The 27,845-nt window shown below is 55.0% G+C and overlaps 2 protein-coding genes across 3 annotated transcripts; one reads left to right on the top strand and one right to left on the bottom strand.

The window, feature by feature from the left end:
• On the bottom strand, window positions 1-15,222 carry MATN4 (matrilin 4). The gene is made up of 11 exons (XM_039728131.1): window positions 15,100-15,222; window positions 5,772-5,888; window positions 4,302-4,871; window positions 3,851-3,973; window positions 3,287-3,409; window positions 3,065-3,187; window positions 2,807-2,929; window positions 1,937-2,350; window positions 1,469-1,621; window positions 496-600; window positions 1-329 (listed from the first exon to the last, which is right to left on the bottom strand). Exons 2-11 carry the CDS (start codon window positions 5,842-5,844, stop codon window positions 271-273), a joined length of 1,866 nt encoding a protein of 621 aa, XP_039584065.1. The 5' UTR covers window positions 5,845-5,888; window positions 15,100-15,222; the 3' UTR covers window positions 1-270.
• On the top strand, window positions 8,302-27,743 carry RBPJL (recombination signal binding protein for immunoglobulin kappa J region like). Of its 2 annotated transcripts, none has more exons than XM_039728132.1 (12): window positions 8,302-8,400; window positions 15,140-15,215; window positions 20,997-21,122; window positions 23,010-23,080; window positions 23,322-23,437; window positions 24,267-24,441; window positions 24,793-24,930; window positions 25,346-25,455; window positions 26,166-26,306; window positions 26,617-26,772; window positions 26,956-27,059; window positions 27,470-27,743. In XM_039728132.1, exons 1-12 carry the CDS (start codon window positions 8,373-8,375, stop codon window positions 27,741-27,743), a joined length of 1,515 nt encoding a protein of 504 aa, XP_039584066.1. In that variant the 5' UTR covers window positions 8,302-8,372. The 2 variants fall into 2 exon arrangements, with proteins under 2 accessions (XP_039584066.1, XP_039584067.1); XM_039728133.1 differs by having other exon boundaries at window positions 8,373-8,408; window positions 15,160-15,215.
• Window positions 27,744-27,845: the final 102 nt, after the last annotated feature.

Genomic DNA, 27,845 nt, shown 5'->3' on the forward strand with positions numbered 1-27,845 from the left:
CAATGACCAGCCTGCCCACATCACTGCTCCCCCTCATCCCAGACCTGCCAAGGAATGACAACTGAACCCCTTGGCTTTGCAGCAGGGGCTTTGCTCAAGTTCCTTTTTGTGTGTTTTTAGGATTTTTGAGTTTTTTAAATACAGCCCCCTGGGGATTTTGCAATACAAGAACAAACACTGATGCTTTACAATAACCTAGCAATAACAAAGTCATGTAGCTACTGTACATCCATCCCGTGCCCCGCCGAGCACTGCAGCCCTCTGCCAGGATCAATTCTTGTTGGCAATCTGCTTTTCCAGGTCCTCAAGTCTGGCTGTCATCTGAGCAAGTGAACGTGCTAAGGAACCTCTCTGAGCCAGACAGTCTGCTGGGCAAAGGCTTTATCCCCTTAACAGAGCCTAAAATTTCCCCTCTCCCATTTACCTATCCCACCTCCCCCGTGTGTGCTCTGTCCTCAGCACCCTGACAAGCCCAGGCGTCACCCCAAAGGATATTTTTCTCGGTCAGGCTCTGCAGGATGGCCACGGTGTTGGTCTGGAACTGCACCAGCGCCTCGCACTCGCACGGGCTGCGGATCTCCGTCTCCCCTTTGCCCTCCTCTGTGACAGGGGGTTTGGCTGCTGTCACACCATGGCCCCACAGTGCCCGCTCTCCCTTGCTCCCAGACAGGTCCCTTGTCCCTGCAGCCACTCACCAGGGCTCTCCCCACCGTTTTCCCCCCTTATTTCAGCCTCTCTGCTCTCTGTCAGGCTGCCCTGCTGATCCAGCAAGCTCTGCCAGGCATCCCACAGAGCTGTCACACCTGTGGTGACAGTGTGCCAAGGACAGCCAGTGCTCAGCTTCACTTTGCCTTCAAGCTGGAGTGGCAAGGGGCACATTGGCCCTGTGTCTGCAGCCCTGTGGAGGTCTCAAGGGCACTGGGGAGCCCCAGCCTGTCCCAGGGCAGGGAGACCCTCACAGTAACCCTGCAGCAGCAGAAGCACAGGTCTGAACAAGGTGCATGGGTCTGAACAAGGTGCACGAGTCTGAACAAGGTGCACGGGTCTGAACAAGGTGCATGGGTCTGAACAAGGTGCACAGGTCTGAACAAGGTGCACGGGTCTGAACAAGGTGCACAGGCCACCTTCAGAGCATCCCACAAGGCAGGGTGCCACTCCCAAATTCTGCCCATGCAATGGCACAGGGGTGTTTGATCACATTAATACTTTTGTATTAACCCCTCCTGCTTTTTAATTAATTCCACCAGCTTCACCTTCTCCTCTTCCAAATCCCTCCCAGAGACCCACATCTACACCCACAAGAGCCTGGAGAGATCCTGTGACAGTCTGGGCTCACACCAGCCCAGCTCAGCCTTGGGGTACTTGACACAGGGTGGCAGACACACAAACCACCCCACTGGCTCTGTGGGGACAGAAGGGCCTTCCCTGGCTTGGGGTCAAGTCCCCTGGTGTGGCCAGCAGCACCCACCTGGGCAGATGTTCAGGGAGAAGTTCTCCACAAGGTGGGTCATGGTGGTGAAGTCCGCAGAATAGGAGAAGTGCTGCTCCACTGGCTCGGAGGCGATGGCTCTCAGCTCTTCTTCCACAGCTTTTCCAACACCCACGGCAAACATGACAATCCCTGCATGGCAAGGACAGATCCTGAGCACTGTGCTGGCCGCCCTGCAGCAAGCTCAGAGGGAGCAAAGGCAAGGAGGAAGGATTTTCTCTGGGCTTCCCAAAGATACAGCAGGAATTTGGGAAGGAAAGGCAGGGGTGTGGCAGCGCTGTGGTGGTGGGGGCTGCTGCATGAAGGATGCTGCTCAGAGCACCCTGTGGCCACAACAGAACACGTCTGCCATGGGATTTTTCAGCTTTTCCCTGAGACAGCCACACCAAAGAACCATCCCAGGATGCCCAAAACACTGCAATTTGGGGCTCCCAACCCCTCCTGCACCTGACTCCTTTGCTCTCCTGGCCCATTCGGAGATATCATCCTGGGAGCGTCCATCTGTGAAGACCAGCCCGATTCTGGGGATGTTGTGGGAGAGAGGCCTGGCACCCTCCAGCTCAGAGAAGCTGTGCTCCACCATGTGCTTGAGGGCCAGGCCTGTCATGGTGCCTTTCTCCATGTACTCCACGTCCATCACCGCCTTCTTGATCTCATCGGCGCTGTGGTACTTGTTGAGGGGGAACTCGGTGCGCACGCGGCTGGAGTACTGCACCAGTCCCACCCGCGTGCCCTGGGGGGACACCTCCAGCAGGTCCACGATGCGGTTCACAAACTGCTTCACCAGCTCGAAGTTCTGCGGCCGCACGCTCTTGGAACCATCGATCACCATCACAAGGTCGACGTGCCCAGCTCCACACTCTGCAGGGACAGGGGAAGGTGACAGAGGAGCAGCCTGGCCATGGCCACTGTCAGAGTGAAGGGCTGGGGCTGAGCTCTGGGGCTCCAGCACACTGTGGGAACACCCTGGAGCTGCAGCTGGGAAGGAGAGCAGACTATGCCCAAGGGACTCAGCCCAAAAACCTCCACTGATATCCCAACACCCCATGAAAGTCTTGCCTAGGTTTCTCTGTTCCCAAAGTTTTCCTTAAAGCCGTTGCATCTTCTGGGCCATGTCTCTGAGCATCCATCCCAACAGCAGCCAGGGCGTTCCCTCAACCACAGCCAGCTCTCCACCCTCTTCCAGCTTAGCTTAGAGTCCCAAGTGGGGACAGAGCCCGCAGCCCAGTTTCAGGTGAGCTCTCGCCAGGAGCACAGAGCCCAGATAAGGAGAATGTCAAGGGCAGTGTCCCAACGTCCCAGTGTCCCAGTACTCACTGCTGCATGTCTTGCCATCAGCCTGGAGCTGCTGGCCCTCAGGGCACACGCAGTGGTAGGAGCCCTCCGTGCTCACACACTTGAACTCACAGCCGTGATCCACCCCGTTGCAGAGGTCAGTGGCTGGAAGACAAGCCGAGGGCATGGGGTTATCCCCATTCAGGGTGCTCTGGGAACAGCCCTTCCCTGGAGGCTGGGCAGGACATAAAGGCACGTGCTATAGACACAGCCTGTGCCATGCAGCACGCCAGGACCTACCCCTGCAGGACTTGCTGTTGGGCTGGAGCGTGAAGCCGCTGCGGCAGCGGCAGTAGTGCCCGTTGGGGATGCTCACACACTCGTGCTGGCAGCTGTGGTTCCCGAAGCTGCAGTAATCAATCACTGCGGAGACAAGGAGAGCGATGGCAGAGGGGAAAAGACAAGAAGAGAGAGAGAACGGGAAGCAAATGAAGAAGGGTCGGGAGGGAGCCAGTCACTTACTGGTGCAGCTCCTCTTGTTGTGGCTGAGCTGGTAACCGGGCCGGCAGCGGCAGGAGTAGGAGCCGCGCACGCTGACGCAGTGGTGCTGGCAGCCGTGCCTCCCGTCCGCACACGCATCGAGGGCTGCGGGGCAACGGGACACCCATCACCCTCCCGAGCCAGCCTCCCCTCACCCCCACTGCTCCCAGCACCATGAAACAAGATAGAAAAGTCCTGGTGCGGTGGTCAGACCAACTAACACGGCTTTGCACTAAAATCCAGGGGAAAACACTGAGCACTTTGGGGTGTGAGCCCTCTGGTACTCACTGCCTGCACCCCCTCAGCTGACAGGCAGCTGGCTGTGCCCACATAAGTCACGGGTGTCCCGTCTCAGAGAGGTAGCCAGGAGTTAGCAATGCTGAATGTCTGCATTACAGACCTGACCGGGAGGCAGTGGGCCCAGTGAACAGAGCACCCAGGCTGCTGCTGGCCTCCCTGAATCCTCTGCTGTGTGCCAGCTTCCCTCCACGGGACCCATAACTACAAGCTCCCTATGAAAGCTCAGAAAATAAAAAGGGTTTTTACGGGAGCAGGTCTTTCCATCCGCATTGAGCCTGTAGCCTGGGTTGCACTCGCAGTAGAAGGAGCCAGGGGTGCTGACGCAGCTGTGCTGGCAGCCGTGCTCCCGCTCCCCGCACATGTCCACCCCTGCAAGACAGAACGGGCATCAGAGCGGCCCACAGGCACACCAGACACATGAACACCCTCCTCTGGCATATGCCCTGTCCCTGCAGCAGAGGCCAGTGTGACAACCCACGCAGCCCCAGCCCTGCCAGCCCCAGTGCTGCCCCACTGATTTCCACACACAGACACTGCGCAGTGCCCTGTCCTGGTGCCTCACTGGGGAGGTTGCTTCCCCCTCCACCCTGCTTCTGCCAGGGACAGCCACCCCAAACACCCCACTGAAGGTCTGGCCCGGGTGAGGAGCAGACACCAGTGCCCCCCTTGCCACTCAGCAGCAGCAGCTCTCACCCACCACAAAGCTTGTCCTGGAACTGCTTGGCAAACTGCTGGATGAGCTCGAAGGACTCCACCAGGAAGACGTGCTCCTCCAGCGGCGGGGAGGCCATGGCCCGCAGCGAGCTCATGTCGGCCCGCTGGATTCCCACGGCGTAGATCTCGATGCCGGCGTTGCGGGCCTGCGTGGCCACCTCGGTGACACGGTCCTGGGGCCGCCCGTCCGTCACCACGACGGCGATGCGGGGGATCCTCTTGTGCAGGGGGCGCGCGCCCTCCTGCGTGGTGAAGGCCACGTTCATGGCGTACTGGATGGCCAGGCCCGTCATGGTGCCCTGGGCCAGCGGCACGATGCTGTTGATGGCCCTCTCCATCTCTGCCCGCGTGAAGAAGGTCTTGAGGGAGAAGATGTTCTGCACCTGGCTGGAGTACTGGATGACGCCCACCCGAGTGGCGTTGGGGCCCACGTCCAGGCTGCCGATGATGTCCATCATGAAGCGCCGCATGGTCTCGAACTCGAAGGGGCGCACGCTGCGCGAGCTGTCGATCACAAACACGATGTCCAGGGGACCTGTCCTGCACTTCAGCGCTGAGGAGAGGGCAAAGGGAAGGCTCAGTCCTGTGGGAGCAGAGAGATCTCTGCCTGCTGGCTGGGGGTTGCTCGTGAGGGATGGAGAGGGCAGGGTTGGGCAGCCCCCACAGACCAGCACCTTTCACTGCCCAGTGAATCCACAGAAGGCAGTGGCAGAGCAGAAGCAGGGCCAACAGGCTGGGGAGACATCCCCTGGCTGTGGGTTGTTGTGGTTTTTTAAGGGCAGAAAATGAGACAGTGAAAAGCAAAGCTAAGGGCATGCACTTGGCAGAGATTGAGCCAAAGAGCTTCTCTTCAGAATAAGGATGCGGCCTCAGTGCAAACTGGGAGAGGATTGAGCAAGTGAAATGCCAGTGAACTTATTTTGCTGGGAGAATTGGGCCCTAATCATAAGGAAATGCTTTCAGTGCCTTTGGGATGATGAAAATCACAGTTGCTCTGAAAGTCTCTGAGACATATCCGCTGCTTTCTCTACTTTGTGCCTTCACTGTTTTTAAACTAAAATTGATTTAGATCTCTCTGTCCTGGGAGGAGAGAGGCTGGAACCTCTGGGTTTGCTTTGTCCCCTGTACCTGGAGAGTCAAGCAAGGAGGAGACTTTCCCTTACAGCTGTGCCTCCTGCCAAGGTCACAGCCACAGCCTGGAGGGTGACAAGCCCTGGGAAGGGCTGTGTCACAGCTGAGGAGGTGCCCAGGGCAAGCAGCACCAGAGCCACCATGCTGGGGCCAGGAAGTTTGTGTCCCACTGCTGGGGGGATCCTCCATCCTCCTGGGGATGCTCCCAAAGAAGAGGCATCATGTCCCCCCACATCACACAGCAAACTGTGCTCCGAGGGCCCCACTGCCCTGTGTCCTCACTTCTCTCCCCTCCATGCACTCCCCACCAGCCAGGGCTCACCTGCAGGTTTTGGTCTGGCTTCCAGTGTTGTCAGGAGAAGCAGGAGGAGAGGGGCAGCCGGCAGGAGCTTCATGATGGCTCTGGGAGAGCACACAGTTCCCGTGCTGGAAGGATGTGCTGCGGGGAGAAGACAAGGTGCGATCAGTGCTGAGGGTGAGCTCAGCCACAGGGCAACATTCTCCTGTGGTGGGGTCCCCAGGCAGTGCCAAAAACCCTGAATAGCAGCAGTTTTGACAGATCCATCCCCAAACTTCTCTGAATGCACATGGAATCTTTCCTGTTCCAAGGACTGGCAGTCTCAGCACAGCTCAATTTCATTACAGTAGCAACACTCTGCCAAAGGGTCTGATTTTCTGCTCTGGGTGGAGCTGGCCATTGGACAAGCCTTATTTTCACTTGCAAACCAGGCAGATGGGATGTTCAGCCAAATGCTTTTTCCCTGACTGTGTGGCTATTCTCTGCAGCCAGTGGAGAGTGGGAAAGCTGCACACAGGGATGCAGAGCACCAGCCCTCCTGATACTCCCCCAGCACAGACAACACCTGCTCAGAAGTCTCTCAAAGTCACTGGCAAAGATCATTTTTCCAAGAAGTTCCATTCTCTGCCTGTTTCCAAACTGCCTGGGACGAGCAGAAGCCTCTGCAGGCAGAGGGTGCAAGGGTGCCTGTGCAGTGGGCTCACACCTCTCCCCCTGGGCAGGTGCTGGGTGAAGCCCTGCCAGCTGCTGCTCTCCTTCACATCACCTCGGGCTCCCCACCACTCTGCACCTCTCCCCGTCCTAAAGGTTTTTTCCAAGGGATACTCTGCACTTCAACAGTATTTTTATGTCTTTAGGGTGGGATCAGTGGGGGAAAAGATATTTAAACTTGTTACCCAAAACCTCAGCTTCTCACTTCTCTCCCTCCCTGCCCACCTCTGTGTTGTCTTGCCTTGCCTTTCCTGGCTCCTGCAGGGATGGGGATTTCTTTAGTTTATTTTTATTGCAGCTCTGGTTGGAAACTCAAGGTGCTAGGGATGGAAATGCCACAGATAATGTGACTCTCCCCAGGACATGTGCACTGCCAGGACCGGGCTCAAATACTGGAAGGGTGCTTTTAAGAAAAAACACACAAAAATTCATTTTATCGGTAGTTATCAGCCAGTATTTATTTAGCCCCAGGAGGTCTCAGCTGTAATTCATCACCAGGGTTGCTGTTTAATTGCTCAGTGGTTACGTGCAGCCCTGAACACCATGTCTTTGATAGCAGGGACACTGATAATAGGTTTCACAGCTGCATCTTAAAACTGTCTCGAGACTCAGTGTTCACACCTGGAAAACTACATTAGAGAATCAGGAGGACGGAAAAGGGGTACTGGAGGATACTGGGATCCAGAACACCCATCTCCAAGTGAGAGACGTGGCCTTTCCCTGGAGGGGGGACCCCACCAGCCCAGGACCAGCCTGGGACACAGTGACTCCACAGCAGTGCCAGGGGCTCCTGCAGAGCCGTGCAGGGCCCGTGGGATCGCTCTGGCCGAGGGGATGAGCAGGGACAGCAGCCTGGCAGGTCTTTTCCAGGGGGCAGAGGTGAGCTTTGCTTCGTGGATTGCTCAGACACCTGTGCCCCTCACCACAAGCAAGCAGAGAGGCAAACAGGGCTCCTCCCCCAGCTTTGTTTCCCCATTTATTTATTAGATTCTTTTTCCAGTGCTGCTTCTTTCCTGGGAGAAAGCACTCACAAACCACTGAATATTTTTGGGACAGCTGTGCCACCTAGAACATTTCTGCAGCTCTCTTCTCCCCACACCTCCCTGCAGTGGCAGGCTGCTGTGGAGCCTGTGTCTCACAGCATCCAGAGAGTTTCAAAGACAGCCCAGAGGGAGGAATGAGCTGCTGGGCCAGAAACCAAGAAGGAGAAAACCAGTTCACGACTGATCTATATTTAACATCATCTCAGCTTTTGGATGAAGTCTTGGCTCTCCCCACAGCTGGAAGGGCTGAGGCTGCCTGGACAGGGCAGGGCATGGCAGCTCAGTCATATTCTGTCCTGGCAGCAGGCTGGGACAGAGTCCTGGTCCCTGATTCAATTCAATGCCCAGCAGCAAAGGGATGGGGAAGCAAAGATGATGGGACAGATGTCCCCCAGTACCTCCCCACCATCCCACACTTGGCAACCTCCCTGTACCCTCACCTCGCTGGGGCTGGCTTGCACCCCTGCAGAGGGACTGCTCCCCCGAGGGGTGCCCAGCACCCCCTCCTGGGCCGTGCAGGGGTGGGAGGGCCGTGGTGGGAAGCGAGCGGCTGGCAGGCAGGTGCTGCAGGGCAAGGCAAACAGCGCCGGCGGCACCGCCGCAGACCTTGAGATAACAGCGAGCTATAAAGGAAAAAGATCCAGGCAAGGGGAGTGCTGCTGCCTGGGCTGGCTCAGCCGAGCCCTGCAGATGAGCTGAGAGGGCACTGGGACCATTCCTGGTGTTTCTGTGGAGAAACAGCTCTTGCTCTTCACTGCTGAAGGAGATGCTCAGTGCGTGGTGCAAGCAGGGTGACCAAGGGGAGAGCCACATGTAAGGACAGAAGGGTCACCTCCTCTTCACTCCACACGGGATCTCAGCCAAGGAGGACATGGAGATGGACCCCCAGAGACAGACAGGTAAGCCAGCACACCTTTCCTGGGCACCTCCCCTGGCAATTGCATCCCTCCCTGCTCCACCACTTGTCCGCCTGCTCTCCCTGCCAAATGCTGAGTCTCAGGAAAAACAGCCGCCTCAGGTTTCAGCGTGGCCTCCTTGGCAGCTCTCTCCTGGCTACAGGTTAACAGAACTACTCCGAATATTCCCCTTCTGGTTCGTGCAGAGGGTGGCAGGTTGGACCTGGGTGCAGCCTGCCTTGGGCAGGGCCACAGGACAGGGCATGGCAGGGGCCGGGTGAGGAATGGTGGCAGCTCCCTGCCCTCCTTGCTGTTACGGGATGGGGGCTCTCTGAGCTGCAGAGGGGATGAAGCAGATGGGAAAGGAGAGGTGGCAGTGCATTCACAGCCCAGGAAAAGCCCTGGCAGCAGTGTCACAAGGAGGAGAGCAGGTTGTGGACAAAGGCTATAGAGCCATGCTGGCTCCAGACCCTGCAAGAAGCCAGAAGGGATCACCATGGAGTGGGGAAGAGCTGGGAGCCTGTGACCAAGCACCAGCCAGGCCAGAGGGCTGTCCCATGCAGCAGGGCTGTGCAAGGAGGAGGCACACATAGCAGGACCAGGAGGAGGCACACACAGCAGGACCAGGCACACATGGGAGAGTGCAGGGCACTGATGCCACACGTGCTAACAGCACCTATTTCTGTGCTGGAAGCCTTGGGCAATGGTAGAGCAGCCCTAGACACGATGTTGGTGAGATTCTCCCTCCTCATCTGCCTCTCCATGCACCCTTCTTTGCTCTGCAGAGCTTTTCTTTGCAGAGACCCAACCAGGCAGTTGTGAGAAATTCAATTCCACCAGTGTTATTTGATGAAAGTGTCAAAAAACCCAATCAAAATATGGCCAGGAGTGCCAGCCCTGAGCCCTTTTGCTTAGGACACCTGAGTTCTGCCAGGACAACAGCAGCAAGACAGCAAGAGCACCCTCAAGCTGGAGGATGGGAGAAAAATTGTGATGTCCCAGCAGGACAGCAAGTCATGATCCTTCTGGCCCATGCCTGAGGGAAAGGCTGCCTAAAAATGCATGTAGGACCAAGGGGGAAGACTGAAGTGTGCCTTGCCCCAGGGGACAATGAAGCAACCAGAGCTACCTGGAGAGGCAGACAACTTACATCATCCTGGAGGCACCTCTCATGCCAAAATCTGTTGTAGAGACATGGATGAATTGCTGGCACATTGTATTTGCAAGACCTGCAAGCAGTGTGAAAGAATGAGGCCTGGGAGAGCCTGGAGCTGGATCCACCCTCCCCTGGAGAGCTGCCCAAAGGTTGGCTTCTCTCAGCATAATCCTCAATCTCAAGGCACTCTCTGGTTGCAGATGCCCAGCTCTCTGTGCTACCTCTGCTGCTCACAAGCACTGAATCCACCCTCAGGACCATTTTATAGGCAGCACTGACCTTACACTCAATCACAGCTCCAAAATCTCAGTGCTCATCCCCCCCCCCCAGCAGCTGGGTGACAAAAGATCAGAGAGGACAGCAATGCAGTTTTTAGAGCAAGGAAGACTCAGGGACCACAAGCACATCAAGACCATGGAAATGGCAAGAATTTCAAGCCCAAAAGGGGTTTTTCCCCCCATTCAAGGACTGATGTGTCCTTGGTTTTTCCCAAACACATGTGGGAGAAGCAGAGCAGACTCTTTTCAGGACATCACAGAGCTCTCTGGTTACAACTCCATGGCAGCTTTACTGGGCCAGGTGCCACCTGGAAGGACACGTTGTTTGAAAAACAAGGCTGTATTTCTCCAACAGCACATCAAGGCTCCAAACCCAACAGGAGCAAATCAGCAGGAGTGCTGTAACAGGAAAGCCTTGCTGGATGCAGATGGAACTTCTCTTTTGCTCTGCTTGCTCCCCACAAAAGCCTTTTCCCCATTTTATGGGCCCCACTCCTGTGTATTCACAGGGAGGGCAGGAGGAAGACATTTCTTGCCCGGGTCCTTTTGCAGTAACAGATGTCTTTGACTCACAGCTCAAGGACTCAAGTCCTGGCAGGTTTTACTGTGCCATGACATTTGAAGTCCCCTTGGGAAGGAAATGCTGGGTGTAGCAATGGACAGAGCATCCTCTCCTAGATGCTCTCCACAACAGCACACGGGTCTTTCTCTGTCTCAGTCTATCTCTAAAAGACCTCCCAGTGCTCTGCCACTCACCTGGCAGGAAAGCCTCTTGCCCAGACACCCCTGCACTGAAACAAGCTGTACCTGGGCTGCTTCAGCAACAGCTGCCACAGATAAAAGCCACATTCACTTGCAAATTAAAATGTTAAAGATCTAGCCAAGAGGAAAACACATCTGCCAAATCTCCTTGTTCCACTAATCATGTCAGAGATGGCTCCTGTTTCAGGACTGCTGGTGCCATTTCTCTGTTCCTCTCTGTCCCATTCAAGACCTTTAGGCTACACTTGTCCCCTGAGCTGCACAGCAGGCAAACTCAGCCCATCTCCTAACTGCTACTTTCAGCAAAACTGGAGTACTCTGATTTTGATGAAGAGTGATCAACAGGGGACAGATCCACTTTACTGACTCTCTTTAAAAAGCAAACTCTATTCTGCAAACAGGTCCTTGGAGGACAGTTGAGCTGGGCCAAGAGACTTCAAATTTTGGAGAGAAGGATGTCCTGGCCATCCAGAAACTGACGCAGCAATCCATTGCCCAAGTTCTTGTTTTGGGAGGAAGGTGTTAGCATTTTTTTCCCCCAGAAATATGCATGTTCAACCGCAAAGGAAAAGTCATGGCCCAGATTAGCTACTGGGCTGGTGCAGAATTTGTCAGCTAAGCTCCTGATGCAGCAGAGCTGGTATGAGATTGATAGTTACTAGCAGGACATCTGTCTCCCAGATCTGCTGGGACCACTATCCCCAGCTGACCTCCAGGAAGTTTACATGGCACAGACAACCACAGAGACCGCCTGCTATTCCAGCCCAGCAATCACAGATCCATTGCCTGACCTCCTTCCCTAAGTCTTTATATCATATTTCTCACACTAGAGATGTGACTCAATGTGTTGGCATAAGAAAACACGCCAGGAGAATATTCTTGTGCCTCTCCCCTTTATCCTACCCATCCTGCTATGTGTTTAATTGAAAAAGCAGAAAGTGAGGAACGTTTGGCGGCTGCAGAAAGGCACGCGGGGACTTTCTGTCCCTCCTCAGAACAGAAATGCAAGCTTTGTATAGATACTTTTCACAGGCAGAACCTCAAAGGTAGCACAGGAAATGTCTCACAGCTAAATTCACAGGTTCCACGTCCCTCTGGCAGCAGGAGATCTGCTCTCCTGGGACCCCTTAGGAGATGCACCAGAAGAGAGTGTCACCAGCAGCACAGTGGCTGTGGCCTCCCTCCTGGCCATGCTGGAGAGCAGCTGACACTTTGGGGAAGCCCTCCAAGTCCAGCTGCAGGTGTACGAGCTGTGCATTCCCAAAGGCAATGTTTTCCATGTGTGGAGCTTGCTAATTTTCCAGCCCAGACAGAGACTCTTGTGCAGGGGATTGGTTATATCTGCTGTCAGCAGACCTGCTCCCACTGGCTCCTGCCATAGACCATGCACTCCTATGGTCCACAGACTACACTCCAAGACTCCTGAACTTACACACTGGCAAAGCACAACACAGCCCAGAGACAGAAAAGCTGAAGTCTGGAGAGAAACCGAGGTACTGCCACCTCTCTGCAAGGGACAGCAGCTGAGCCCCATGGATGTCCCTGAGGGGCACCTGAGGGACCAGGGATGGACTCGTGTGCAAGCAGGGGCTTCCAAGGTGAGGGGATCAGAATCTGCAGATAGGCAAAGACAGAATATTGGTGGGGAAGACGGATTCTGACTCCAGTAAAAACACCAGGAAGGACAAGCTGTGTGAGAACCAAGAAAGATTCAAACACAGGATAGGACTCAGTCTGGAGCATCCCACATGGAAGTGCTGCCATCGCTATGAACCTGCCTCTGGGGTCTCCTGAGCACACACCTCTACCCTCTCTGCTTTAACAGAGATGGTTTTAAACCCTTTCTATTTAGCCAAGGCAGGAGAGAGCCAAAGCCTTGTAAGAGCTGAAAACATCACCAGGCACCCAAAGGTGTGGTGTGAGTACCTACAGGGGAGCGACGCTCACCAGCCCACAGCAGGTAACAGAGAGCACTGAGTCAGGGTCCCCTTGCCCAGCAAACCAGTGCAGCCCTCATGGCAACTGCACGAGCTCCTGATGGAGCCCAAGTGCTCAGTTTGCTACTGTTTGGGCCCAAAGTGGAGAAAACATGATCACTAAGAGATAATGACAAGTGTCAGGAGCCACTCAGCCTCCTGGCTCGGCTGGAGGAGACATCTGGCACGCAAGGGCCCAAGTGGTGCAGGGGGAGTAGCTGACTTTTTTATGTTTCTTTATAAGCACCACTCCATCTATTTTTCTTTTTTTGTGTTTTTTCTAGGTCCCATTTATTCACTCACAGTAGGGCTTGTCTGCAAGCCCCGTGTGTGTGTGTGTAGGTACAAACGTTACTTATCTCCCCTCCATGTTTCAGCCCTATTCATCAGGCATTTGTAAATGGCATTTTATGAGTGCTGAGTTTTTAACAAGGCAGGCACACTGCTCCAGAGCGAACAAAGGGGCCCCTATTGGAAACTTTAAAGATGTTTAAACAAAGACTTCTCTTGAAAACCTTTAACCCCTAATGCCAACCTCAAGGGAAACGCTGTGTTATGAGCAATGGGAGCACAAACATTTTCTGTGACCACAGACTGCTACAACGGGCTGCCTTGTTGGCCACAGCTCCTGTTTGCTACAGCCACCAACCAGGGCAGCCCCTGAGCCCATCTTGTACTGAGCACATATGGTTTCTTTAATTCTTCAACAACAAATGAAAGTTACAACTTCCACAAAAATCAACAACAGCTTTTTCCCATTGGATGCAGCAATACCCAGCCTCTTCAATGAAAAGTGTTGTTTTACTGCAGGCACCAAGATCTGTCGTGGTTTCCAGAGAGAAGTTTGCATTTTGGATGAGACTGATTATCCATATCCTGGTGGCAAATATCAGGGCTGAGATCTAGAGATTTCCCCACACACATCTTTTTGCTGATATCAACAGCAATCTAATGAATTCCTGCAGAGATTGCAAGAATCTGCTTGTGAAACGCAGTTCCTACTTGTTCTTGAGAGCCTGCACACTCACTGCCTGGGATTAATTGCTCCTGGCCTTGAAAAAATAAAAATCTTTACTATCAAGAGATGCTACAGAGGGTCCCACAGGGAGGGGTCCCAAAGGGAGAACTTCATAATAACTTTATAAATAATCTGGGTTTAAGTGAAGCAAAAATCCAGTGTGATTAAGCAAAAGAGGCAAAGCCCCGTGCCTTTTCTCAGAGTTGGGGCTGAGAACAGGTCCCTTTCATGGACCCTTGCTCCCCTCAGCCCCACTGCACGCACGGTGGCTTCCACTGACACGGGACACTCCCGTTTCCCTGCCAGCCTCCTGAATGGATCCTGCAGCTCCCTCCTGAATGGATCCAGCAGCTCTCTGCTCCACAGCAAAGGCTGTCCCTGCAGAACGGGGGGCAAACCCCCAGCGGAGCCCACACCACCCCAGCGTGTACCTGCTCAGCTCACTCCAGTGGGTGAACACACAAACACGATGAGTGCACAATAATCTGATTTTCCAAACAAGTTTTCCCATGCAATTGCTTGGAACAGAAGTGCCCAAAGCTAATTTTATCCTGTGAAACAGTTGGAATGATAAGCTGAAGGTGGGTGATTGCCTGTGCAAACGAGTATGCACAGACGCAATTTTCCAGTCGTGCAGAAACAAACTTCGGGTACACTTCGGAGCTTATCTTCCTGCGGGATCTCGATTACCTGCTGCTCGGTACGCCTTGCCCAGGTGTACCAGACCTTATTATTTTCTGCTAAGAGATCCCCGGTTGTTTAAGCAGGGACCTGCCTGACAGGTAGGCGAGCAGGGCAGGCAGCCTGAGCCATCCCGAGAGGGGAAGAGCTCACATCGCTCTCACAGCACCCGGGTACCGTGCCCGCTGCCCCACGGAACATCCCCGGCACCGCCGCGGGGCCCAGCCCGTGCGGCCGGGGGTGGGGAAGGCTCCAGCCCCCAGAAGGGGGAAAAATCCTTCGGGGCGAGGGTTATGCTCTTCCCCTCCTCCCGGCTTCGCTTTCTGCTCCTGGCGCCCAGGATCGCCGCTCCCCTTCCTGCCAGCCCCGCTCCGAGGAAAAGCCCCCTCGGAGGCTGCCAACCTCCGCGGCAGCGCCGCGCACAGCCCCGCGGGCCGGGCCGGGCCGGGCCGGGACCGGGATAGGGATCGGGACCGGGATAGAGACCGAGATCCGGATAGGGACAGGGACCGGGATAGGGACCGGGACCGGGATAGGGACCGAGATCCGGATAGGGACAGGGATCGGGATAGGGACAGGGACCGGGATAGGGACAGGGACCGGGATAGGGACCGGGATAGAGACCGAGATCCGGATAGGGACAGGGACCGGGACAGGGACCGGGATAGGGACAGGGACCGGGATAGGGACCGGGATCGGCACCGGGATAAGGACCGGGACCGGGATAGGGATGGGGACAGGGATCGGGATAGGGACCGGGACCAGGATAGGCATAGCGACCGGGATAGGGATCGGAACAGGGATCGGGACAAGGATCGGGACCGGACTCACCGCACCCTCCTGACGCCCTCGTGTCCTGTCCTCCCCGCAGGAGCGGCGGTGCCCGCGGAGCCCCTGCCTCAGCCGTGCCGGCCGCGGAGCCGCTCCCCGCCGCGCTGCTGGCTCAGGTACGCGCTGCGGGGCGGCCGGGGCAGCGCCGGGAGCGGGGGGTGCAGCCGCCGGGGCCGGGGGGCACTCGGGGGCTCCCACCTGCCCCGGCCCCGCGGGAGCTGCGCGCAGGTGGCACCGGCACCGAAGGGTGCGCGGCCCGGGACGGCCCTGGGCTGGCCGGCCTGGAGGGCCTGCTGCTTTTAGCGGTTTATTTTCATTTTTCTTTATTTTTCTCTATTTTTTCTTTTTTATCCCTTTATTTCTCTTTCTTAATTTTTAATTTTTTTATCTTATTTTTATTTTTTATCCTTTTTAATTTTTTCTTTATTTTATCTATTTCTTCTCCTTTTGCCTTTTTTTCTTTGTTTTATATTTTTATTATTCTCTTTCTCTTAATTTTTTTTTACTCTTTTGTTGTCTCTTCCCCTGCTGGGGGAATGCACCTGGGAGCCCCATAAACTCAAAAGTTCATGGAAAAAGGAGAGTCTAAGCTTAATAGCCATTTGACCTACAGTGTCCTGGAAGTTTAGGAACACCAGCAGGTAGTGGCTGCAGTGTGGGGAGGTGAGTTTGAGCCAGGAAACTGCAGAGCAGAGCTTGGAGGGGTGTAGACCCTCAGGTTAAGCTTCCATCAAGAAGGTCAAGTGATGTGCATTGGAGATCATCAGCAGGGGCTTCTTGCAAACCCTGGAATAGATCTTCCCACTCCCCCACCTCTCAGATCAATCTGAGTGTCCTGGTGTCAGGAACCAGCTTTAGTGCTTTATAGGACTGTGTTGTGGTGCTTTAACAGCATTTCCCTTCTTTGCACACGAGGAGCAGAGAAAGGAGACTCCAGTAAATCACCCCCACTGTCTGAATTTTCTAGCAGATGTGCCAACACTGTATTATCAAACTTGGGCATTTTGGGGGTGCTGGTGCTGCTGGGGTGCCCACCCTGGCTGGCCCCTGCTCCCTGCAGAGCTCAGTGCCACGGGCTGTTCGTGCTTCCTGCTCTCGGCCACTGTTTGCCCTTGGTGTGGTCGATAAATCCCCCAGGCCCAGAAAAGGCTGAATTTCACTTGTGTGTGCAGTGAGGAAAATACAGGATTTATAAATACCCATGCATATACAAGGGCTGTGGGTTGGGTTGGTCTGGATTAAAGGAGGTATTGAAAAATGAGGGAAGCCAGAAACTGCAGGCTTCTCATTTCTGTGATTTCTAATGGCTTTTCCTTTTGCATAAACATTGCCTTGACTCCATACCCAAGAGCACTGCAGGCGTTTTCTCCCCTGATCTGCACAAAATATAACCTAGGCCTCTAAAATGGATATTTTTTATTAGGATGTTTGGTTTCCCCAAACTGAGGGAAGAACAGTTGCCCTCTGTGGCAGCAAGTCCCCAGCAAGCCTCAGGGCAGCTGTGTCCTGAGCGAGGCAAACCACAGCTCCTTTTTTGGGGGGAAAAGCAGAAAATGAGGTCTCTGCACTTCAATTCAGTGCTACCTGCACTTGGGCACACTGTTACTGTGAGTTACAGTTCTTGTATAAAGAGGTGATTTGAAGACCCAGTTTTTAAACAATAGCTGCTGGGATTGTATTTTGGTCTCCAGAGTTGGGTACTTTCATTCCCAGGGGACCAAATAGATCAGATCCCTTCCTCAGCAGGCTGAGCTGGTGGAGCTCATTGAACTGCAAAGGAGCAGGGCAGAGGGCAGCTTGCTTCTCCCAGTGCCTGTAAAGTGCTTTTTCTCCTGCTGTGGTTGCCCAAGGGTGTGCACACAGGGTGATGTGTGGAGCAGGGCATGTCCCACACGGGGAGCAGCATTCCCCAGCTGGAGGCAGGACAAAGCACTGAGTGATGCCCCTAAACACTTGCTGCTGGGAGGGAGAGGGATAATTTTCAGCTGTGGTGTTAAACAGCAGTTCTCCTAAAATCAGCCATGGGGCTGTGGGGTCCAGCCCCACCAAAGCCTCCCGGCGCCTGCCTGGGCTCCCTGTGTGCCCACATGAAACAGCCCTGGGCAAGGTGGTCCAGCTGTGTGTCTCCTGTGGAAAGCACACAGAGCACTCCTCCTTTTCTGCTTCATTTCCCGTGGGAGAGGGCACAGCAACCCAGCCAGGGCTTGCAAATCCCCCTGGGGTACCCTGGGTCTCTGCCACCTCGAGCAGCAGGGCAGAGCCACCCTGGAGATGCACCACAAATGCATTTACACCCTCTCCCGAGGCACATCCTGACCTAAAGCAAAGGAAAAGCCTTGGTGAGTGGTGCCAGGGAGCAGGGAAGGGGAAAGGCTTACAGAAATCAGTGTAGGAGAAAGGTGGTGGATCCCCCCTTGCTCCCCCCCTTTTTCTACATAATGCCCAACTGTGTGGAGAGCAGCTGAGCCCCAGCCAAGACCTCAGGCTCTGAAAAGGCAGCTTTTAGTGAGAGCTGTGAGAGCCCAGCCCGTGTGGTGCTGCTAACATGACACTGAACTAACACTGCACTACAACCTAAGCATTTTAATAATTTAATATAATAAATGTCAGAAGGAGTGAATAATTCTCTGTAACCCTGAGGAGGCTGTAGGTGCCAGAAGGAGCCAAGTGGGCATACTGAGCTGCTTCAGCAATAGCCCTTTGACTCTCTGAAGAGAAATTTCTACCAGATGATGGATGCTGGGTGGTCGCCTCTGCGGGCAGAATGGCAAGCCCTGTTCAGGAGGGCGTCACTGACACAGCTTAGCCCCAAAATTTGGAAGGCAAAGGCTGCAGAGAACGGACAAAGAAAAGAAAGCCAAGCTTCTAGGTAGTTGTTCCTCCAGCTGGACATGAAATCTGAAGAGCTCCCGTCTGTTTACTGCCTTTGGCATGCACATTGTCCCTTCAAGCAGTAAGTAGCACGTGGGTAATTGTTCCAGAAGGTTCTTTAAGAAGCTCCAGGCAGTGACCCACGTGCCTCTGGAGTTATGTAGGGATGGCAGGGAGCAGTGATACCTGCACAAGCCTGGCCCTGCCCTGAGCCAGTGCTGTGGGAGGCTCTGCAGGGCAGGCATTGCTGCTGCCCACGCTGTCAGCACACGTCTCAATCCACAGCTTTTGGCAGTTTGCTCCTGAACACTCCCTGCCACTGCCTGGCCTCCGTGCCAGGCTGTTCCATGCTTTGCCGAGGGGTTAATGGCAGAGGAGACCCCAAGCTGCATGGATGGGCGCTGTGACTGTGTTGGTGACGCTAACGGGGATGGAGCATGTGACTGCAGCTGGGACACAAGGACCCAGAGCTGTACTCCTAATTTTACACAGCACACTGAACGATGAGACTCACCAGGAAAAAATTCACACACCCAGCCTGGTTCTTCCCTGCTGTGTGCCTGTTGTCTCTGACAAACTGAGGGTGAAATGCTACTAAATGGAGCCAGCAAGGTTCAGTACTCATTTAACACTGTGTTAGTTAATTTAACACTGCATTAGTGTAAAAGGGCATCCAGGGTCAGGCCAATTTCTTTGATACATTTCCACATTTATCCCAATCATAACCCATTGTTCTGCAAAAAAAAAAAAAAAAAAAAAAAAAAAAAAAAAAACTGAAACAACCAAAAAAAAAAAAAAAAAGAAAGAAAGAAAAAGAAAGAAAAAAACCACCCGAAATCAACCCAGAGTTTTGCTGAGAGATTCAGAAATAGTGCTTTTATATGAAGGGGAAAATAGCAAAGGCGGATCAAAGCTGAAATCACACCATTGCTTGGCAGCAGAGGAGTGAAACAGCTGCAGATTGCCACTATGGAAAAAGATTAAATAACTTTCTTATGGGATCTCTTTGGCTGTGCAAAGATATAAACTATTCATTGGCTAGAAAGTGGAGTGCAACTTCAGCAAGGCTGAGTGACCCACCCTGGAGCAGCCACTGGTGGGACACTGGGTGTAAAGCTCTGCTCCAGTGTGCTGCAGTGCTGGAGCAGGACTCTCCCAGCCCCTCGATGGAGGGAGCAGGTACAGCCCTGGCAAAGGAGCTGCTCCTGCTTTGCCGTGAGTGCTGTGGGCTGAGCCCAGAGCCCTGTGCTGGCAGCAGCTCCGGGGCTGCCACAGGAGCAGAGCCTGGTGGCAGCCTGTGCTCTGCAGTCAGGAATGGCCATAAAACATTCATTTTCCAGGCACAGAGAAGCAGTTAATGCTGTGGGTGACACTGACACTGGCCCTGGCTGTAAATCTGATTCTGGCAGGGCTCTGGTGATTTATGTTTACTAGTGATCCAGCTAACACATCTAGGATAAGGAACTGGGAACAAGGAGGGCAGGAGATTATATTGGCCCTCTGGTAACCTAACAGAGCACATCTGTGCAGTGCACAGTGTCAGGTCCCCATGGCACTGCTCAGAGAACACACTGGCTATGTATTTGTTTATATGGCACATGTGTTTTTCTTCCTCATACAACAGCAGAGTATCAGCTCCATCCAAAGGTGGGAAAACTGGAACTGAAATATGTTTAAAGTGAATTGCAACATGGTGCTAAAAGCTGTAAAGGGCACAGCCTTTTTAAAGTATTGCAGTGTGAATAGCAGAGCTGGCAAACTCTTGTAGCAGGTTGCTTGGGGTGACTGCTTGCAGCTTCTCTCCCCGGGAGCTTGCTCTGGCCTCTGAGTCCAGTGTGATGGCAGGACCAGATTTACCTCTCTTCACACATCTCATCATTTATGCTCTCAACTTTTTCCATTTCTAGCCCATGTAAGAGGAAGAAAGACTGTGTTTAAAGGGAATGCCCGCCCTGCACATCTCTTTCAAGTTCCCCCTTGGGTGGCCATGGCTGATGCCCCTACTGTCACCCCTTTTCCTCCAAGTTGTCCCTCAGCCCCCAGATGCTCTCCCACAGTTACTGTGCCCTGTTTGCCACTGTGGTTGGGGCTCCACAGCCTTCTCTGGCTGCTGCTTTGCCTCTGTCTCTGACAGGAGAGTCATTAACCAGGCTGGGTCCCCTCAGCAGCAGCAATGCTCCCAGTGAGCACATTGACAGACGTGCCAAGGAGGGGCTCCCACACAGGCATCTCCTCTTCCTTCTCCTCTGCTTTCATCTCATCCAGTCAAATATCCCAGGGAATATCTCAGGGAATGCTCCTGTCCCAGACTCAGAGTTAGGGCCTTTCAGCAGGGCAGGAGCTGGTGGTGTTCAGGGAGTGGTGCACCACAGAGGGCCTGCACAGCTGACATCCCAGAGCTCTCCCCTTGCACTCCCCAGTCCTTGCACACGTGTCCCAGGCGGCAGAGCAGGGCATCTCCGACCCACCTCCTCTCTCTCCAGCTGCTTAACACCCAACCTACCGAGTTAGCAGAGTTCAGTGCCAGGTGCCTGGGAACTCCTTCTAGTTAATAGAGCAGAAACAATCTGCAGAATCACCTACTCCCTATTTTCAGAGAAAAATGCAGCTATTTTCACCCAGCATCCCTCACAGAGGTGAGTGAGCTGCTCCACCTCGCATGGCAGCTCCCCAGCTGCACTCACAGCTCAGCAGCATCGCTTCCCAGCTCACCCAAACCCATACAGCAACAACAAAAAAATATTAATAATCAGTTAGAGCACAGCCACCATTGCATGGGGCTGGAAGTCTTAGAAATGCCCTGTGTGTGTTTGGTGGCAAACTGATGAAGCAGTTACTCCATTATCCAAACTTTCTGTTTTTCAGTGCCAGCCCCATTCTCAGAGCAGCTGAGCTGCAGCTCCTTCTGATGGGAAAGCCTTTCCACCTTCCCCAGCAGGCTGGGCATGGAGGGAGCTCCTTGCCCCTGCAGGGCTGGGCAGGAGCTGGCTCTGGTGCCGCAGTGCCAGGGAAATTGTGTCTCGTAGACCCAGCCCGTACCAAGCCAGTGTGCTCCAGGACAGCGTGAGGAGGTACCTGCAGCTGCCAGCAGACCAGACCGTGCTGATCCTGCACGCCAAAGTGGCACAGAAGTCCTACGGCAACGAGAAAAGGTGGGAGACTGTCAGCACAATGGGCCAGGACCAGGCAATAAGTTACATACTCTCCATCTATCACACAAGACTGATTATTTCTTATTAAGAAACCCGTGCTTTTATACCCTAGTTCACTACACGTTGACCTAATTGGTTCTGAATCCAAACACCATCACCACTGGCTAATTAAGAAACCACCCCTTGGTAAACCAATCTCCATAACACATTCTACATGTTCACAACACCAGGCACAGCGAGTTAAGATAAGAACTGTTTCTCATTCTTTTCTCTGATCTCACACCCTTTCCCAGCACAATGCCTGGTAAAGTTGTGTGTTTCTCTGTGGCTAGAGACCTGCTGCCACAAGGAGATAGCCCCAGCTTCCCTGTTAGCCACTTCTAAACCCAGCTACCTAAAGCTTGATTTCAGCCTTGCTGGATTTCACAGATCTAAACTGGTGAAGCAAATTATCCCCTCTGCATTCACTCTCAACATCTTTGCATCCAAAGCCATCGTTTGGTCCCTTGAATTGAGTAACACAGGAAAGGATTAGCTCCACCCTGCATCCATCCCAGTTAGACATCCCCAGTGGGCAGGTTCTTTCCATGCAGCAGTAAAGAAAGACAAAGTAAAGAAGTCAAGATTCTGTTCAAATCTTAATACCCAAGAAGGAAAGGCTAGAGTTTTAACTGCCCTCTAACTCTCATCTTAAAATCTGCACAGCCATAGCAGGGACTGGGCCGTTTCCATCAATGCCAGTGGTCTCCAAAAAGCTGCTATTTTTGAAAATCCTTCCCACACTGAACACCTTGAGGTTCTGGCTTGAATGTCCAAAATTGCCACTCCCTGGCAGTGACGTCAGGCTGCGGCACTGCAATGTAATTAATCCCCCATTAATCCTTGGGATATAAATACTGCTCCCTCATTACCCAGCATGGAACAGCTGTGAGGTGACGAGCTCAGCCTCCAAGGTGGCACCACCCAGACCCCAGCGACCCCAGGGGACAGCTCTGGGATGGGCTGGCTGTGCCTACAAAGTTCTCACCACATCCAGTTTCCTGCCTGGGGCTGCTGGTCCAGGTAAAAATTTATTTCAGGACTGAGTCTCCCAGCCAGGAGAGAGCCCTCTCATCACAGCCTCTTCCCTCTGCTCCTGACCCTGTGCAAGGGATGAGTGTGAAAATCAGATGCCAGGTCTGAAAAGGGAGAGAAAAACCTGCACAGAACTCCCAGGTTAAAGTTTGAAGGTGCTGCTGCCATTTTCCTTAATAATGGGAGTCAGGGGCCTGTGCTGTGGATGAGTTGTTTAAATAAACTTGGACCTCCAGGGCTCCAAAATCTCCAACCCCCTGCACTGGTGTTTTCTCTGCTAGTGCTTTACCCAGTATCAATAGAGGATGAATTTACACCATTCACACGAGTGCAAAGACAGTGGAAACCCAAATAAAACACAGGAAAATGGGCTTCCAAACTCCTGGCTGTAGATTTATTTGCACTGGGCTGCAGAACTGATTGTGAATGCAAACTCTGTTCCCAGCCTGCTGAAACTCCCACATGGCAGTGAGGCAGGGCCAGGCTCTGGTGGCTCCCTGTTTTGGGGGAGCTGGGGGTGCCAGGCTCCCTGTCCTCCCATCCCAGGGCCATCCTGTCACTGGTGGGATCGTGGCCACAGTGGCACCACCAGATGTGGCAGCTGCTGAGGCTGGAACCAGGCCCTGAGGAGGTGCAGGGCAGAGGGTCCCCAGCCCCTGGCTGAGCTCCACGTTCCTCCTGGGCTGCAGGGGTGCCCCCAGTGCTGGTGATCCCCAGAGAAGGTCTCTGCTCTCAGCACAGCCATGCAGCCACTCCTGAGCACCTTTTCAGGGTGCTGAAGGGCAGTGAGAAAATGCCCTCTTGTCTCTGCAGGTTTTTCTGCCCCCCACCCTGTGTTTACCTGAGCGGGCCGGGATGGAAATTAAAGCAGGAGCAGATAAAAGGTGAGCAGAGCCCTGGACCTCTCCTCCCTCCCTTCCTGCACCATGGAGAGCTGCCCTCTGCCTCTGCAAAGGGGACAGTGAGTCTGTTGATGTTGGTTTTGGCCCCCCAAACTCCTTTCCTGATCAAGCCTGAGCCCCCTGAAATCCAGAGCCTGGGAGGGCTGGGGCTTGGTCATGCTCTGCTCCTGGAGAGGCTGAGGCTGTGCAGGGGCTGGAAGGTGCCTGTCCTTGTCTCTCCCAGCCAGGGACCTGGGAGAGGCTGGATTTCGGGTGTGTGGGTACATGGGGCTGGACAGCATGGGCAGCAGCCTGATGGAGACCCAGAAGCTGAGCTTTGAGGAGCAGCCAGATGCGAAGGTAAAGCTCCCTGGGGCTGTGGGGATTCCCTCCTGCAGGGGCTGGGCTGTCACCAGCAGCACCCCACACCCTGGGATGTCACACCCTCCCCATCCTCAGGATGTCACAGCTCTTTCTTCCTAGCCATAACTCCCCACTCCCACTCTGCCAGCCTGTTGTGGCATGTGCAGCAATCCAGGCAGCCCAAAGATCCCCGTCTTTCTCTGGAACCAACTTTTCAGGTCGACAGCCCTGTGGCTGCCAAAATCTGCACAGCTTCCTCTTCCCTGGTTCCTTCTCCTGGGCAGCACTGCTGCTTGTCACAAAGTAAAAGCCTGCTCCTTCATTTGTGGACAAACAGCTTAAAAAAAATGCCCCAGTTGATCCCAAAGTTCAAATCCTTCAGCAGAGCTCTGGCATCTTTTGATTGGAGGGGAAAAAAAGGAGAAAAAGCATTATCTGGGGTCCCTGAAGAGCAGGGGCTCTGAGCAGGCCAGGAGCCTCACAGAAAGAGCCTTTGTCCACAGTGCTTGCCTTGCTGCTAAAGCACAGCATATCGGCCAGGATGAGGGAAACCATAAACCCAGGGTGATTTCTCATGTTATGTGGGATAAATCACACATGAACATTAATTTCCATGAGGAATACTCTGCCCCCAGTGTAAATAAAGCCTCTGCTGATCCCCAGCTCTTCATTCCACCTGTAATAACATCTCTGCTGGTTTCTCCCTTTAAATGAACCCGGGGCTCGTTGAAAGGGCACCATTATGTCCTTGTGGGGTGGTGAGGAGGGTGAGGAGGGCTGGCGGGGCTGGGCTGGAGCTGCTGGCAGCCCCTCTGTGCCCTGGCAGGGGTTCAGCTGTGCCAAGGCTCTGTACATCTCGGACACGGACAAGCGCAAGCACTTCCGCCTGGTCCTGAAGCTCTTCTTCAGCAACGGGCAGGAGATCGGCACCTTCCACAGCAAACTCATCAAGGTCATCTCCAAGCCCTCGCAGAAGAAGCAGTCCCTGAAGAACACGGACCGTGAGTGGCTCTCTGGGGAGGGAGGTGGGTGCCAGCCCAGCAGGGGATGCTCTCTGCTCAGAGCTTGGCTCTGGAGTGGTCCAGGCTGGACCCAAAGCCCGTGGGAACTCCCAACAGAGGATGTTTCTGACACAGTGATGTCTCATTCCCAAATGGTTCACCCAGCACGGGGGGTGATGCCCTGATGCCAATGTGGTCCCCACACTATGGTCCTCTGCTCCCTCACACAGAGGGGAGGGCAGTGGGAGGGTGTTGGCTGCTGGGTACCCCAGGAGCCAGGGCTTGTCCTCACTGGGCTTGGCAGAGCCATCGTTCATTCCTGCAAGCACTAACCCAGCCACCTCTCCCCAGTCTGCATCTCCTCAGGCTCCAAAGTGTCCCTCTTCAACCGGCTGCGCTCCCAGACCGTCAGCACCCGCTACCTGGCTGTGGAGGGAGGAGCCTTCATCGCCAGCGCCAGGCAGTGGGCAGCCTTCACCCTCCACCTGGGTGAGGACCCTCGGGGGACAATGATGCCACTATTCCCCGGGCCTCCAGCCCTGCAAAGCCAGCTCTTGGGGGCAAAAGGCATGGGAATTAGCCTGGGGTGCAGGGATTTGGCTCAGTCTCACCTCTGCCTGGCATTCCTGGTGTGTCTCTGGATGTTTCCCACTGGCTTTGAGGGCACAGGGCTCTACTGGTCTGGAGGTTTACAAATCCAAGCAAGGGATTGCCTGGAAGAGGCCAGAGCCCAACAGTATTCCTGCCCTGCAAGGTACTGCATCCCCATCCTGCAGTCCTGGGCTGGGCTCCCAGGTAATGATACTCTCTCCAAGCAGTGGGACAGCAGCGGGAGAGGGCCAGGGCTGTGCTGGCGAGGTCAACCCGCTGCCCGGGCGGTGACCCTGCCTCTCTCCCCGGGCAGCCGAGGAGCGCTGCGCCCGCAGCGAGTTCCCGCTGCGGGAAGGGTACATCCGCTACGGCTCCGTGGTCCAGCTGGTCTGCACGGCCACCGGCGTCACCCTGCCACCCCTGGTAAGCTCCGACCTGCGGCTGGCAGCGCACGGACCCGGCCGCACCACGGCGCCGAGCGGCGGGGCCGTGCCGGGATCCGTGCTGGGATCCGTGCTGGGATCCGTGCTGGGATCCGTGCTGGGATCCGTGCTGGGATCCGTGCCGGGATCCGTGCCGGGATCCGTGCTGGGATCCGTGCTGGGATCTGTGCTGGGATCCGTGCTGGGATCCGTGCTGGGATCCGTGCTGGGATCCGTGCCAGTGATCCGTGCTGGGATCCATGCCGGGATCCGTGCTGGGATCTGTGCCGGGATCCGTGCCGGGATCCGTGCCGGGATCCATGCTGGGATCCATGTGGCTGGGCCATGCCGGAGATCCGTCCTAGGAATCCATGCTGAGTATTCATGCTGGGGATCCATGCCAGGATCTGTGCTGGGGATGCATGCCGGGATCCCTGCCAGGGATCCCTGCTGGGGATCCGTGCTGAGTATCCATGCCAGGGATCCATGCCAACAATCTGTGCTGGGGATCTGTGCTGGGGATCCATGCTGGGATCCATGCCGGGGATCCATGCCAGGGATCTGTGCTGGGATCCATGCTGGGGACCCATGCTGGGATCCATGCTGGGATCTGTGCTGGGATCCATGCCGGGGATCTGTGCTGGGGATCCGTGGCAGGATCCATGCTGGGATCCGTGGCAGGATCCATGCTGGGGACACTGCCGCCCGCAGATCATCCGGAAGGTGATGAAGCAGTATGCCATGCTGGACGTGGATGAGCCCATCTCCCAGCTCCACAAGTGCGCCTTCCAGCTGCAAGGCAGTGACCGCATGTACCTGTGTCTCTCCACAGACAAGGTGATCCAGTTCCAGGTATGGCAGTGCAGGGGCAGCTGAGGAGCCCAGGGTGCTTGCTGCCAGCTCTGCAAGCTCCTGTGTTGTGTCAGGCTGGGGAGAGTATCACTGGGAGGGGTCTTGCATCCAAACTAAGACAATAATTATGGCAAAGCTTTAGTGGGGACACTGGAACTGAGGTCTTTGGAAAGGAATCACAACCCCCCTTTCCCCATGAGCAAAGCAGTCACTTGCTGGAACCAAGACACTGAGGGCAGAAGCCAGCCATCCCACCCCACTCCCCACCACCTCCCCTGCAGCGTGTTTGGAGCTCTGACACTCTCCACAGGCATCTCCCTGCCCCAAGGAGGCCAACAGGGAGCTGCTGAACGACGGCTCGTGCTGGACCATCATCAGCACGGAGACGGTGGAGTACACCTTCAGCGAGAGCCTGGCGTGCGTCCGCGAGCCCGTCAGCCCCGTGCCGCTCATCGCTGCCCTGCAGGTAGCCACAGCCTGGGGCTGTCCCCTCTGTCACCTGCCTGCCTCGTGCCTCCTGCCCCTGAGAGCTTGCACCCCCCCGGCACCTCCCATTCTCAAGTGGGAATGAGATGCACAGGCGAGCATCCTGTGGGAGGAGTGTGGCTCCATAACCCACACAGCCTGCCACGCTCTCTGCCCCTCGCAGCTCACAGGTGGTGGGGACGTGGCCATGCTGGAGGTGCAGGGGGAGTACTTCCATGCACACCTCAAGGTCTGGTTCGGAGATGTGGAAGCAGAGACAATGTACAGGTAACATGGATAGGGGAGCTGGCAGAAGGCAGGGAACAGCAGGCAGGTGTGGGCTGTGCTGGGCAGCTGTGGGATGTGGCTGCAGAGCTGGGGGACACCTGCACTGCCCATCCTGCAGGAGCAAGCACAGCACTGCAAGCAAAGGCAGGAATGAGTCTGGTGCCTGCTCTCTGCCCTGGCTGCAGTCTGGGCATAGCCATGGGTGGGGGACAGCAGGGATTTCAGGGAACTGCAAACAACCAAGCAGCCCTGGCAGAGGGAAATGAAAGACTGGGAGGAGAGAGGGAAGTGCCTGGAGGCCTCACACTGAGCTCCAGGATGGAGGAGAAGTGCAGTCACTCACTGCTGGCTGCTCCTGCATAGGACCTTCCCCAGTTAATGCACGTTTTCCCCTCCTGCACTGTTGCCAGGAGCCCCAAGTCCCTCGTGTGTGTCGTCCCTGACGTCTCTGCCTTCGGCAGCGACTGGCGGTGGCTGCGCTATCCCATCACGGTCCCGCTCCTGCTGATCAGGGACGATGGCCTCATCTACTCCAGCTCCTTCACGTTCACCTACACCCCAGAGCAGAGCTGCATCCCAGGGCAGCAGGTCCTCTCAGATGTTCCCCAGGACTCAGACAAGTTACTCGACAGCATCCACCAGGAGTTTACCAGGACCAACTTCCACCTCTTCATGCAGACCTAGCAGGCTGGGCAGGCACAGGCTTGGCCTCACTGCTGGCCTAGGGAAGGGGAACAGCCCTGTGCCATGCTGGGGGGCTCATCCAGGGCTTGGGGTGGCCCTGCC

This window comes from Passer montanus, unplaced genomic scaffold (genome assembly GCF_014805655.1).
Source record: "Passer montanus isolate IOZ18808 unplaced genomic scaffold, ASM1480565v1 scaffold64, whole genome shotgun sequence".
Classification (NCBI taxonomy): domain Eukaryota; kingdom Metazoa; phylum Chordata; class Aves; order Passeriformes; family Passeridae; genus Passer; species Passer montanus.